This window comes from Argiope bruennichi, chromosome 3 (genome assembly GCF_947563725.1).
Source record: "Argiope bruennichi chromosome 3, qqArgBrue1.1, whole genome shotgun sequence".
Lineage (NCBI taxonomy): Eukaryota > Metazoa > Arthropoda > Arachnida > Araneae > Araneidae > Argiope > Argiope bruennichi.
Window position 1 is genome coordinate 131,262,594 of NC_079153.1, and position 16,180 is coordinate 131,278,773.

Consider the following 16,180-nt stretch of genomic DNA (forward strand, 5'->3'; position numbering starts at 1 on the left):
CATTTCAATGTTATTATTATAACGATTGATTTTGATTAAATATTTTTTATCAAAACAGGGAAAAAGAAAACAAAAAAAAAATCATTTTTGATTTTTGAAATATTAGAATTACATAATTTTATTTTTTAACATTTATATATATATTCCTTTGTTCCTAGAAAATCTTAAGTTCAAAAATTAACTTTTATAGTTTTTAGTAATTTATGAAAAATTAATTTTAGCATTTCATGCAATTTGAAATAATTTAAATTTACTTTTAGTAATGAATGTATTTATAATTGTTTATTACTGGCAGAAATGTATAACTGTACGGAGAGTGAGCGAAGCAAACTGGAATCCCTTCGTGATCCCAAAAGAAATACAACCCGATTCTTGAAGATAAATGAATGACGCGAGTAGAGGGTAGGGTGTACCCCTTTTTAATTATAATTATTATTCTTCATCTTGGATATGGTTAACTTGCTATGTGATAAATCGTAGTTTGCGAACTGGACGGGATCAAAAATTAGGAGTTATTTTGTAGATGGTAGTCTACATGTCAGCCAGCAAACCAGCTGTAAATGTCATAGTGAATGGGTCAATTGATTCAGTGTCAATGAAATTTACAAACGCTAAATTTTACAGTAACTTTCTACGAGCTTGTTGGTAGTGAATGGGTAAATATATTTTTCTGTATACATTTAGTTGAAATAGAAGGTGCTTTTCGGAAAATCCGAGCAACATTAAAAATAAATCATCAAAAGGATGAAGGTAAAAAGATGTTATCTGGGCAAAAAGAATGGAAATAAAAAGTTCAGTGATGATACAACTGAAAATGAGCAACATAAACGGTGTTTTACTACTGTTAACAAATGTAATTTCTCATTTGACAACTGCATTCCAGCATGGAGGATGTTACATTGAACATTTGAAAACTGGCTTCGCTACTGTCTTATCCTATGTAGCGCATCGTTCTGAAAATTGCAAAAACCTTAATGGTTTAAACTGTAAACAATTCAATCAATAAAACTGTTTTCATTTCTAGCCTTTCAGCTCAAATAGCAATTTTTTATCTTATTGGCTTGCGAATTATTGTTTACATTATCTCCTCAATTCTGAGTACCTGTACAGTAATTTATAAAAGTAAACATTCTTACTGCACTTCCTTTTCAAAAAGGTATAGTAAGATATGGACGATTACATTTTATAATCGAATCAATTATTTAAAATAGATTTTTTCATGCCGGGTGGAATCACAAAAGAGCTATACCGCCCGACCTAAAGCATTCATACAGGGGAGGGGATTTAAAGATGCATGCGTACATACGAAATAATAATAAATTTCATCTTTTGTTTACATTCTTATCCAGGTTAAATTACAGTAAGAAATCTTTTTATCCTTGAGTTACCGGATTGCGTCTGGGGTGGTGTGGAATTTTGAGAGGGGGATGCCAGCCTAGGTGTCATCCTCATCATTTGACCGTGGTTCAACACTACGAGGTCTGTCCCAAAATAGTTTTAGTGTTGCTTTAAAAAAACGGGACGTTAATATATAACTAAACTAAACTACCCGAATTACAAGATTTGTACACGTTTGTAAAATTTGATTTTTTTTTTCCCCATCATAATCGCACCAATAAATGCTTTCATATCAATTTTCATCCCGATTAAAAGTTGATCCTGATTCCCCCCCCCCCCTTACTTTTCTTCTGTCATTCTGCATTAAACCTTGTTTCAAAGGTATGTGTTGTGCTATAATCTAAAAGATGAAATTCATTCATAGATAATAGATAAACAATTATATTTCGTTTAATCAAAAAAAATCATAAAATAAGAAAGAGTTAAACACTTTAATAGGTATATGACACTTGTTACTAATAATATATTATTTTTAACATGTTGACTACTGCGTGACTCACCGGTGGTTCGCATCTACTATCTAATTGTATCAAAACATGCGTCTAATTAGATGAATCCTTTACTATAGATAAGGGATAACAGAAAAGGGGTCATCTCATTAAATACATGTTCCGATTATCAGACGAGAGTGAGTCGTGGCAGCAAATGTGTTTGAGGAGTGATTTTCATATTCTGATTGAATAGAGCATAGAAATATAAACTTCTAAATACTGTGACATCAGAGGTAAGATACGAAATTTCCCTTCTGATAGAAAATTACAGCATATACCACAAAGGAGAGGGGGGAAAATCTCTTTTCACTCGTACCTGAATTAATTCCAATCACATCAGAATCGGGAATAAAAGAGTTAATCCCTTAATGACAGGAAATGACTTTTCTAATTGTTATTGTTACCAGCTGCTTTGAGATATTTTAATGCACACACTTTTACGATAACGGCCTCCGGGATCCGTAAGGAGGCTCGGTACAAGTTAATTATTCCGTAACAGATTAAAAAATATACATGAAAGCTCTCACGAATGAGCGCCGAAATGTGACGCGCATTCAAAGACGCCGGCACGTGGTTCAGGACTGCGACATACGCAGAATTCTAATGGGCTCTCCATGCTATAACCACCTGCAACAATTAATCCCATGATTTGGAGGAGGAGGAAATAAAGAAGGAAAAGTATATACTTGGGGCTATTTAATTGGCAATAAATAGAATTCGGGTGTCTAGACTTATGAAGGAGACTATTATATTTGTCTTGCGTCAAAGGTTAAAAAAAGATGGCCATTCTACCTTCAAATGAAATATTTTAAGACGAGTGGAAGCGATTCATATTTGCATCATTGCTTTCAAAAGACTAAAGCCGGCGGATATATTATTTGATGTGACTGAAATTGTGAAACAGTCATTGGAAAATTGAAATATAGCAATCGAAAGCAATTATACAATTAAAAAAATATGAAAAAGACTAATTCAGTGAGAAGCGCCATATATTAATATCTATGGATCCAGAGGAGCTTTCTGTGTCCAAAATATTCAGGTGTAATATTTTACAAACTTCTATCTCTCAGTAGTAGCGTAGCGGAGGTAAGTAGCGCCCGAGGTATGAATTTTTTTCGCCTTTAGTCACCCTCAGTAGCTTAGCGAGTATAAATTGGCAAACCGGACTCATTAATTTATCGCTCTTTCACGATCTGTTTCTTTAAAAAGTTATGTATAGGCCCTCGGCTAACATAGTTATGTATAGGCCTCTTATGTATAGGCTAAAAGTTATGTATAGGCCTCTTATGTATAGGCTAACAATTTGTCTGTAAGGCACTCGGAGCATCAATGTCCCTTCAAAGCAAAATTAGGGCTACTTTAGGTCAAACTTCGTAATTTCGAGCTAATATCTGATGACGAGGATACATCTGAGCTGGCGCTAACCTCTCCAAATTTCTACACCACATCAGCAGCAGGTCATTTGACCCCAACGGATTTCATGTACATCAGGCCCGTTCGCAAGACGGTTCTTCTGTGGAATCTGGTTTCGAACTTGAAACCCCAAGGTCCCGAAGCTGAAGCCTTTCAACAGGCCACCGCGACCCAGAAAATATTGGATACAAGAGAGAAATAGTAAAAGGCATCAAGAAACAAATTTTGGATTTTAAATAGGTAAAAAGTCGAATCCATGAAAAATAGATTAGTTGAAATCCCAGACACAGCAGATCTTGGGAGAGAGAGACTTATGACAAAATACTTAAGTATATCATTTCTAATTTTGCCAAGCCAAATATGAGAAAGAGAGTCGCAACAATGTATTACACCCTGGGTGCCATTCATCTCTGCTGCACCATGATCTAGAGTTTAAGTTTATATTATTGATATTGTTGGTAATACTATTGTCGGTATAGTTACATGATGACATATTTTTTAAACAATAAATCATAGTATTAAAAACAATCTTTTTATTGTTCATTCAACCTTTAATGTACTTATTTATTATTTAATTTAATAATATACTTTTATTTAATGTACTTTTTAGTTTATTTTAACCTCTTAATTAGATGACACAATCTATATGAAATATTCATTGTTATTTTCAGTCATATGAAAACGGAAAGGATACCCGAGATTCCTTGAATGTATGTCCGAATGAATTTTGTCTTTTAAATAATTCGTCGTTTTGACTAATACATTTCAACAAAAATTCAGTAATTCATTGCACCGACTGCTTTACTTTATGAGAAGTTTCTTTTGTTAATATTAAACGTGAATCTAATATTCATTAGTTATAGTAAATTCGGAACGGCAGCACAAAAAATTATCATCGGATTAGAATCTGCATCTTGACTCTCACTAAAACGGTTTTCAGACCTTGTTTCTTAGAAATAAATAATTGTACATCAACAGCATAGAAACCGTGAAAACATCTATCTTTACAAGACACGACTGGAGCAGGGAAAAAAAAAAGATGAATGTTACATTATTCATAAATGTCACAGACACAAAGCCAGCCAGAACTGTCAGGTCCCGATCCATCACAGGAAACTAATAAAATATGCGATCGAGATCTTTCACCTCAATCAAAAACTGAAAAGAAAATTACAGTTATCGGATGACGAATTAGCATTCACTCGAATTATTCCCTCTCTCGGCAAGAAACACTTAGGACGGATCCAAACCCAAGTTCATTAACGTTTTGGTTGGTAACCTTGAAGATATCCCGCTGCACGAACGTAATTTTCATTAGTATCATGTAACCGCCGCAATGGTAAGAAACCAAAAGAGGTGGATTAGCAACGCTAATTGAAGTCCTTGAAATGCACTGGAGCCTTCATCGGGGAACATTAATTTGCAGTTTCCCTCCGTCATAATTACTGGCAAGCTGTTATCTGTTGTTATTTCGTGGCTGAGCATTCGTATGTGAGGAACCGGTTTGCTGGAAAGTGCCAATTGGATTGGACGCCAGTTGATGGAAGTCTGTCAGGTGGGGGGTTTGATAGGCGATTTTAATTTAGTGTCTGTCGCAGAGAGAGCAATTTGTCCTCGAGTCCTTTCTTCTTTCACTCCTTTTTTCGAATGATGTTTCATTATTTCCGACCGCTAGATAAATATTTCAATGCAGGAAATTAATCAGTACTTTTCCCATCGGCTCCAATCTCGAAGAGAAAAAAAAAGTTTTTTCTTTTTTTTTTTTCTTTTCTTCAAAGTTTTTGTTTAGGGTTTTCTTTTCTTCCCTTTTAGAATACAAATTAATTTCTATTAACAAAATGTTGTAATAGTACTTAACACTAGAATTCGTAGACCTTTGCTTATAATCACTGTAGTTGTCCAACAGTCATTCAATATGGTCAAATCCTGCCTCGTTCAGTGGTGTTGGGGTGGTCGGCTGTACACAAGAAGTCATTCAATATGGGACCATCTTCCATCGTCATTTAAGTTGATGAAAGTTTTTCAATATTCATTAACTAACCGAACACCACAGGTAGTCAAAATATCGGCGATAATACTTAGAAGTATTTAGGAGTATGAAATTTGTTTTTATAAAATTAAAAATATTGGGGTTTTTTTTCAAATTTAAAGTTTAATTATTCAGAACATAGATAACCATCTTTAAAAATAATTCTACTCAAATATACCAATTAAAATAAACACTCTGGCATCGTATTCAGGGTTCATGCAATTAGTCACGAAACTGAACAATGTAGGTTTTACCATGCTATCGAATCGAATTGTCACTAGTCATAATAGTGCTGATATACTAAAATGTACACAAGTCGGCAAATCCTTTTCTCAGATAAAAATTTCTCATTCCTCTTTTTATCCCAATTTCTATTTTTAAAAAAATAACTGCCTCTTTATATACCAGCTGACATAGCAGACGACAACGGAATCCACTATAGGAGAAACGATGCTCTCTTTCCACTAAAAAAAGAATCAGATCTTAATTCGTAGCTCCCCGCATACAAAATTATGACATTGTCACAAAGCACTACTCCATTCAACAGGTTTATTGAAAATATCTAAAAAAAAATTGCCATGTTAAAAGCATTAACTACTTACGAGCTATATCTTCAACACATGTTTAAATGATTCTGTAGACGTCAATATGATCTGCAAAAGGCCGTTCAAATTGATTTCTTTCACTGGCATGTCTTCCGAGTCGTAGGAGTGCTACAGGAGAGTGCACTCGTCATTTCAAACTGTTTCCAGAAAATAAAAATATCCCAATATATTCACAAACATACAAATTTTACAAAATTTATGCTACGACCACCAAAAGTTTGTTCACATACTTACAGATCTACTTTAAAGATTGGGATTTGAATTCGAATCGGTTTTTATCGAAATCCTTTCACACATCAAGTCAGGACCCAACTATGAAGCAGGCAACTGCCTAATAGCTTCTTCGACTGTGAGAAAGGCAGTCCCGCCTCATTTTTATTTATTTATTTGCATTTTTTCGTGTCATTTAAATTCCTGCTTTTATTTAATTGACACACACCTTGTATTCGAACCTATTAAAATTATAAGCAAGGATCGTTTAAATTTCATAGTACTATTTTTAGGATTTCATTTCCATGTTTCCAGAATTTGCTCGTAGATCAGTCTGATCCCTTTTTTTATGTTCTTAGTTAGCTGGCTGACCAGCTCACAAACCTTTGACACATTTTGTAAGAATATTTAGTCCGAAATTAATTAGGTCATTTTAGTTTGCAACTTGAAAACTGCTTATAAACAGATTCAATAAGATCAATACAAAAATCATGCTTTGGAAAATAGGAAGAAGGCTCAAAATATGCAATACATATAACAACAATGCTTCATTCGGACCTGCAAATAGCAAGAGATAGCCAACGGTCTTTGTATATTATTTTTTTCTCTTCTCGTATGCGAAATATTGAGAATTTTTTGTAATCGTCAAAAAAAAAAAAAAAAATTCGAAATGGAGATTTTGACGTATACTTACGTTTTAGACTTCCTTGAGATCGAAAAATCCACTTTTGGAAAATGCTGGTATCTGTTCATGATAAAGATAATCCAAAACACTTGGGCTAGACGGATGAAATATGGTATGTGGTTTTTAACACTAAATCTGTAGATTTCTGTCAAATTTTGTGCAAATTCTGTTAATAGAAAGTCCACCTGTCCGAATATAAGTTAATACAATAACTACAAAATGAAGAGAGCTCGATAAATAAAATTCAGTCCACAGACTTATGTGTAGACACCCATCAAATGGTGGGCCAAATAAAACAAGTGTTTGATAATCTGTACTTTCAGAAATATGTCAATGCGGTCATTCAAAAACGCAATGATTTATATTTATATATAAATTTGGTACGTGATTTTGTGACTACAAGTGTGGTTTTGTGTCAAATTTTTATTTCGACCTGTTGGAAAGGATGTCTAAAACTCTCATTCGATTCGCCACACCAGGGATTAATTGCCAAAAAAACTCGCCAAAAATGCCACGAAAAATTCAGTAAAAATGCTATATTCAAGCCAAAGATTCATATTTCTTAACTTTTGCGCGCCAATGCCCTGCAAGCCGTTATGCGGGATAACACTTTTATTAGAATATGGGAGAAAGTTTTGGGGCGACCACACCCGCCATTTTTTTTAATTCAATAATAATGAGATCATTTTTGTGAAATCCTATTTACCAGAATTACAAATGCATTTTTACATCACATCACATTTTTTAAGCGAAATAAATTTCAAAAAATGATGCATAGCTTCGACACGAAAATCTTTGTTGACGGAAACTATTGTGGCGAATTAAGTTCTTAAAAATTCGTGAATCAAAGAATCTTGTAACTTATCACAGAAGGAGATGGATTATCTCATAATAGTAGTTTATAATTCTTCTCACTTTTTCATCAGTCATTTTCGTCAGACAATACATCAATTCTTTCTTCTTTGAATACTTCATCACAATTAGGAGAAACTTATTGGCATTTCATTTTCTTTCACAGCCCCAAATTTCACTTTCAACAAAATGTGTTACATGAATGGATGATTCTGAATTGTACAAAAGGATGATTATGAAAAAATCTCATCATTTTAAATCGTTGCCATCCCACTCTTGAAACTTCTTACCACATCAGTAAGATGTTCCACCCAGAATGCCAGATTTAATATCATTTGTCCCATATATACACAACATACATTGGATGGATAGCCTTTCATAGATATTGAAATGGGTTATGGACAATATAACTAGTTTCAAAATTACTTTTCATTTCGAAAATCATTATTTAATTTGCTGATTTATGCTGATATCGATGAAAGTTAAAATTCTTAAAGCAACTTTCAAAACACTATGCATGACAATACCAAATAAAGCATATCCATTCTTCATCTATTTTGGCAAGCTAAGCATACCTAAATAATTTTAAAAATTCTAAGAAATACATATATTAGTTTTGGCACAAAAATTGTATGCAAACTACATTTGGAATTGGTCATATGAAGTCAGTACAATTCTTTTAATATGTTCAAAAAAAAAAAAAAAAAGTGAAGATGATACTTACCTTTGAAAGTACCATCTTAAGATTAAAAATATTGTCAAAAAGTAAATTTTTCAATAAGTCATGAATATCATAATAGTTCCAAAAAACTATGTAAAATTTTTTTAAAACTTTAATCATAGCATTTATTATTTAGGTGATCTATAAAAACGAAATTGGTCATTAAATATATCATTTTTATGCATTAAATAAATATATCATTTTTATGCTTTAAAAAAATCCGATTTCTAATCATAAGCATTGTGTATTAACCCCTTTTTTCTCAACAAAAAATTGCAATTATTATTTTTTTTATCACATTTTTTCTTTTTTAAAAAAGATATGCCTTAACTTTTAATTTTACAAAATTCACCTTAAGAATAAATCTCAGGATTAAAGTACATTACAAGTATATTCAGGACAGCAAACAATTTGAAAGGAACATTTTATAAATCCCCTATTTTAGTAATGTTACAATAATAAACTAACACTTATCATAAGTATTTTAAGGTATTAAAATTTTTGAATAATTTGAGTTCCTTATCAGTTACAGAATCAGACCCCTTCCTTATACACATTTTACTTAAATATTTAAAATAATTTAAACATTTAAAAAGAAGGGACACCAAAAGTACTGTCAAGAATTTGCATTTTTATTAATCTCATTTACTGTACAATCAATAATAATACTCAAAGAGCAATTATCACAGTCAAGAAGTATTAATTCATCACAAATTTCAGTATCTGACAAAATATATTTTCCACCACATCTACAGTCTTTTTCATATTGTTTGAGTTCAGAATTGTAAAAAGCATTTGAAAGACTAATTTCTTCCTGCACAGGATGAGCATTGCAAAGCTCTAATGCTGTAAGCTCTGCATCATATTTCCTTCGAAGATTGTCATCACTAAGTGTCTTCCATGCTTCATCAATAAGACGAAAATTCATGCTACATTGGTCCATATTTTTGTCAGGATGATATTCGCGGATTAAATTGTGGTAGGACTTTTTAATCTCTTCACGAGAGGATGTGGATGAGACACCCAATACTTCATAATAATTTATCATCTGAAATTAAATAAAAAATAAATTTAATACCATTTAAACCATCAATTACCAATTAATTAAAAAAATGATTATCTATAAAATACACAGTAAATTAAATAGCTCCTTAATTATATTAACATGTAAATATCAAAATGTAACCTCTAAAATTTATAAACAGCATTTTACAATATAATATAAGAATCAAATATATCCTGTTTTATCTCTAAATAGAGAGAAAAATAATCAACAAATTTTTGAAATATTATTGAACAGAAAGAATGTATAGACATATTTTGTAGCATAAAAATTATAATTAAACTAGAAGTCTGTGCTCACAAATAAAAGCTTTTGTTTAACAAGCATCAAGAAATTTCCCTTTCATTATTTTCAAGAAATAATACAGATAATTTTTCTGGAAGATATAATTATGAATTAGAATAGGACAAGAAGGGACTTCCTTATTTCTCATTACTAAATTAATATAAAAATGGCATACACAGATTTAATAAATATTATTTATACAAATACGGCAGATTTTAAACAAAAAGAAGATTCAAATTCTGATCTTTTAATTATAAATCCAAAAATATTTCAATAAGCAAGCACAAAGGCAATGTAGATCTAAAATTCTAATAAAAATATTTCTAAGAAAATAGAAACAATATGAAATAATAATTTTCAAGTTTATTCATTTTTCAAAGATTGTAAGAACTCATTAAATAGCTTTTGATTTAGATGCAAATTAAAACACTTATAACTTAAATAATAATGAAGTGAATTATCATCATGGCTTTTAACTTTGAAACTATACATTTGTATAGAAAATAACCACAGTGTTCAAATAGTTTTCTTTCACATTCCTTTTTTAAGACATTTGAAACTAATTTTTAAATCAGTCAAACAAGCAAAATGATTTCAATATGTTCAGTATCATAGCAACAATCATTTTTATATGATACAAAGAAATTTTATAAATGCCTTATCATTAGAATATGCACTGTTAAAATAAAGCATTCCACTTTTTGTGAAAAAAAAATATATATGTATTTCAGTTATCTTTTTATTTTTATAGAAAAATTAGAATAGATGAGCAATGTGCCATCAGTTGAACTTGAAAATCCTAGTGATACAAGGTATTGGTTATGCAATAATTTGTTTTCATAAAGTATCCTATGCATGTTCCATTGGATTCAGGTTAGATGAATCTGCCAGTTACATCATTTGCTAAATATCTTGTTGCCAAAACTAGTTTCTAATTAGATGAAATCAGTGACACTAATTGTTTTTTCCTATTAAAATGAAAATACTCCCAGTGATATCAGTATCCTGCGGCAGGAAAAGTCCAAGAAAACTTTCCTTTTTATCCATCTGATTATCAGTTAATTCAATGCATAGTTCTATACATATGACTATATTGACTTGTATTCAAGCCATCAACCCATATCTTTAATTCTGTGATCTTTTATACACAAAAATGTAATTATTTCATATGAAATGTTCTCTTCATATGAAGATATGACTATTTCATAAGAAATTTGCCTCCTCTTTCTAAGAAAATGCTATTTCATATTAATCCAAATAGGATGTTCATTCACCGATTTCTCCTCAACTGTTTATCTCATGGCACAAAGAATTTTAATAAAAGGTTCACATTCATATAAATTGTACATATTAAGATGGTTTTGAATAGTTTGTATCGGCAGTTTCAGTTCTGTTGTCTAAGAGAAGAAAAAAAAATCTTTATTTTTATTAATCTTACAAAGATCCTGTTCTTTTTCAAAACTCTAATATAATAAAGGAAAAGGGAGAATATAAGTTCTTAAAGCTATAGGAAAAGTTCCTATAAATATTGTTCATTTTTTGTTTGAAAAATTCATCCCCTTATAAATAAGTCAAAAATCATTCACAAATTCCATTGAGGAAAATAGATTCTTGTTGTCATGTTTTATGCTAATAAAAGAAAAAGCTTCATTCCATCCTCCAGCATAAAAAGATATATTTTAATGAATTAAATTTGTAAATTGGATATTCAATTAATAAGCAATTTGGTACCCTATGGTCACGGCTGGATCTTCTTCAATACCAGAAAAAATGTTAAAAAAATATTCAAAATCACTACACAGATTGCAAAATAAATTAGCAAAAATCTATCACATAACTGATTGTTTTCATGAACAGCTTATTATTTAACTAATTTCTTATAATCTACTAACAGCTAATTATTTAACTAATTTCTTTGATATGTCAATCATTATCATCTTTAGTATCTTTTGAAAAAATTTATTAGAGAAATTATAATGTTTTTGAAATTAAATTTGCTTTAACCACTTCTCATACTTTAATCTGACTCGTGAATAAGAATTTGGCTCAAATATGAACAACATATATCAGATTTACAAACAATTACAAACATGATTCATTCTTACTATGAGAGTTGGTCACAATTTTTATAATCTATGCTACAAAGCAAGGTGTGCTAATGGCTTTGTACTTTAATTTTTGATGTAAAATTCAAAAATCCCTTATAAAATATAGAATGCAAAATGTTTATAAAGAAGCAATGATAGCGAATCATTCTAGTACTCTGGCTGGATTTCAACAAGCTAAATAGCACAAAAAGGGTACATAATAGCCAATTATTTACATCACATGAGAGAACCAAGTTTTCAAATATTTGTTAAAAACAGATAAGAAAATGAATATTACAATTTTCAACTATCTTTTTTACTAGGAGTAAAATAGAATTCAAGTTAATGGCTTTCTTACTTTTATATTCCAAATTGGAAATGTTTAATGTAAAATATTTCAAATATATTTATCAGTTAAGACTGATGAAATGGATCAATAAAATTTAGTTTAAAAGAAAGAATTTCCTTATTTAAATGTTAACTTGTTGCTTATAAAGATCGTATGCATTTGCTTTATACCACTACTAAATAAACATGGTTAAACTTTAGCTACAAAAGAATCTATTGGTTTATTAAATCTACAAGTAATTAATTACTGGCATCAGTAATGCACAAATACATCTAACAATTTTTAACTTTAAGTAAAGCAGCATATAACATCTAGAAATGTGCTATAGGTAATTCAACTTACTTGTACTTTTATATTTTGAAACAACTTTCTGAACTTTAAAATACTTTGTAAAATGAAATAATGAGAAAATATAGCAAAACAGATTATGTACAAATTATATATCATTATTTTTCATTAAATAACTCTACATGTACAGAATTCAATATTAAAAAAGAAAAATATTATTCTTTCTTGTATTATCTAGGAAACATTTTGTAACTTAGACTTTTTAATCCGACATTTGTCAATATCAAGCATTTTTTCCTCCAATTCCCTGAACCATCAGCGAAATATTTACAATAATAGAAGCTGCACAGTTTGTTATTAAGTTATATTTTGTTTCCTGTTGGTTCAACAGGAAAGAAAATTCATCTTTGATGGCCATGTCTTTCACACCTTAAATTGTAACAAAAATAATTTCATATAAATTTTGGCAAAGTAAAATAATTGTCTAGTTAATGAGAAAAATCATGCTTTAAAAGAGGAATGAATGAACGATTCAAAAATCTGATATTTGCTTACATATATCATCAACAAATGTTTTGATATTTCTAAAGTCTGTGTATTAATGTGTATAGTAAATAATACAACTTTCAATATGCAAAAATTATAAAATAACATAATTGTATATTTATAGCTATTTGTTACATTATATGCTTGAAATGAAGCAATGTCATAACATATTAAAGCAATTCACATGAAAATAAATAAAAGCTTGTTAACATCCAGTAAAACAATCTTGAGTAATATTTTATTAATAATAATATAACACTATGCATATAAATTATCTCATCTGTTAATCAGATTTAATCCGAGATCCAGGTACACTATAAAAGAAACAGCAAACATCTTACATGAATATGCTTTTTCTTAAAAACAAGGATGCACTATTTATCATATGTGAATAATATAGTTATTTTAATAATTTCCAAAACAATATCACTTCAATTTGTAATAATTGCATAACAATGATACAAATATTTTATAATCTAAATGTACCATCTAGTTTTCAATAAAAATTTAATCTTTTTAAAACAAACAGACAAAAATTGCATTTAATGTTGCATCAAACCTTCTTTTGCTTCCTTGTTTCAATGGGGGGGGGGGACTCGTCTCTGAGAAGTTAATTTTTTTTTAATTTCAAAATATTAAAATTTTTAATTGATCTCCATCCAATGTAACAACAATAAGCAAACATGATTATGCAGAGAGATGCTTTACAGTTAAGAAAACTATACAGTTCATTAAAATGTTCAGTAAGCAAACATTTTCAAAATTTATTTTATATTATATATATATATATATATATGATCAATAATTTTGAAGCCAAATTATAACTTATTTTTGAGCATATTAAAATACTACTAAATAAAATTCAAACATCAGAATCAACTATAAAAGATACCCAATCATCAATAAGTCTTCTTTAATCATCCATTTAAGTATAAAAATATAATATTGGTATTTGAAAACCAAATGCAATAGACAAGTTATGGAATTTTATCAAATATGCAAATATTTGACCTGATAAGTGAAGTAACTAAAAGAGATCTAATCTAGACACATTTATTGACAATTTACAACAAAACCAAGCTTTTCCAAAGCATTTTCTTCACACATCAAATTAGAACAAAGAACTAAAATATGAAAAAAAGACAGTGATAATTACAATAATATTATACGCTGGTTAATACTACCAATCTGCAAAAAGTGTAGTTTTCAAAATGGAGAATGGGTTTAAAACATTTCAAAATATTATGTTTCATATAAATCTTATTCTGGAGTGGAAGCTACACCTAGTATTTCTCAGAATAAAAATATATTCATACCATTTACTAATAAAGAAAATGACAATTTAATTGTCATGGAACTTGTACTAACACTCATTGTGTTTCACTATTTGTGTACAAACTTCAAAATATATAGTTATAATTGTATAGTTAACAATGAAAAAATTTTTTGGAATAGGATATTTAAAAAAAAACAATATAGATGAGCAAGTTGAAATATATTTAATATCCGACAGAAAGCCAAAATCAGTAAAACAAATTTTATTTTTTTTTAAATTGAAAAAAAAATTATCAAAAGCACTAATTTTTATATTTATAAGCTTCTTCACTAATTAATAATACGAATAAGACAAAATTTGATTAAAAACACAAATAAAATGGTTTAAAGTATCTAATAATTTCATTGAACCCTGCTAATCACAATATTTGATATAAGCCAAATTAAGTTTTACTTTTTTTTTTTTTTCATTCATTTTTAGGACATCACAATTTGAACATAGATAATTCATTCATAATATCATCAGGACTAATTTTATAGTTAAAAAAGAAAAATTTTCAAAATCAGATATACATACAGAATGCAATTTGCATCCATAAAGCATCCGTTTAAGGACGAAAATAATTGCAAGTAACTATGTATGGTGACTATCAATGGTAATATTATTGATATACCAATCTTTTAAAATGTATGAAAACAATGTACTCAATTCATCAAAAATATTCTTTCGAAACCTTCACAGTACTTATGAAAGAAAGAAATTATTTAAGCAAGTCGATGCATAAAAGAAACCCAAAACACCAAACTATAAATTTCATTTTCATTCATACAGATCTGAATGACACACAAAATCGATATTTTAAGTATTTAACTAGCTAATTAAAAATTTAAAGTGATAGTTATTGTATGATTTAACAGAAAAAAAATGTACGAAAATTTTCATTCAGTAAACAAATCCATCAATAAAAGTATAATAAAATCATACTTCCTTTCGATATGCAATATAGAACAACTGTTAGTAAATAAACATCGCGAAACACTAAACAGATTTTAATTCAGCATTTTGATCGCCATTAGATAAAGGCCAATACCTAACTCAATTTTTGTTTAAATACAGTAACATACAAATTATTATTAACTTTAAAACAGATCCGATTAACACTCTTACGTGATAGAGTAGTTAAGCCTACTTCCGCGTCTACACCGGCGAAAACATATGTTGCCGGTGAAAATAAATACAAAATGAAGAATAAAATAATAACAATAAATAAAAAAGCTCACCTGCAAATTTTGCATGTGTCTAAAGGTTCATACACATCCGATGCTGAGAAATAAGAGTATCCAATAGAGAAGAAATCACACGCAGCACAATACTTCATAGAACCAAAACAACATCGCCATGACAGTTTTTTTTCTAGCAGACAAATTACCCAAGATGCTTTGCGGTCGGAAATGCAGGGCGCGCATGCGTCTTCCAATCCAATTAATTTTTTGAATAATTAATTAGCGGAGTAAAAATACCTTCTCCTGTGAATAAGGCTATTTTCACGGCTGGCCGTGAGTTAGAAACCCATGAGTGGAGTGAGTGGTGACAAAAACAGCCCGCTGCGGACGGCGCCAAGGAAGGTTTCGGAGCCAATTTTTAGGCAGTTTGCGGGATTCAGAGGCGAGAAAAATCTGCGTGGCGTCAACGTTAAAACACTTGGATGACTCACACGGCCATTTTTAGCCAGATTGGCGCGTGTTAATTAGGCCCTGGCATTAGTCCGATGAGACAGTTTGTGCGATCGCCGGCGACGACCGTTGGCTCGACGAGCACAGCTCTCTGGTGTGCTGCAGCTCGACCGCCGGCAAGCCAGCTGTGAGTGGAAGTTATCGATTTT

The 16,180-nt window shown here is 30.2% G+C and overlaps 1 protein-coding gene across 1 annotated transcript; it reads right to left on the reverse strand.

Moving 5' to 3' along the window:
• Window positions 1–9,015: 9,015 nt before the first annotated feature.
• On the reverse strand, window positions 9,016–16,141 carry LOC129963062 (dnaJ homolog subfamily C member 24-like). The gene is made up of 2 exons (XM_056077094.1): window positions 15,579–16,141; window positions 9,016–9,452 (listed from the first exon to the last, which is right to left on the reverse strand). The coding sequence occupies exons 1-2, from the start codon at window positions 15,591–15,593 to the stop codon at window positions 9,021–9,023; spliced, it is 447 nt and encodes a 148-aa protein (XP_055933069.1). The 5' UTR covers window positions 15,594–16,141; the 3' UTR covers window positions 9,016–9,020.
• Window positions 16,142–16,180: the final 39 nt, after the last annotated feature.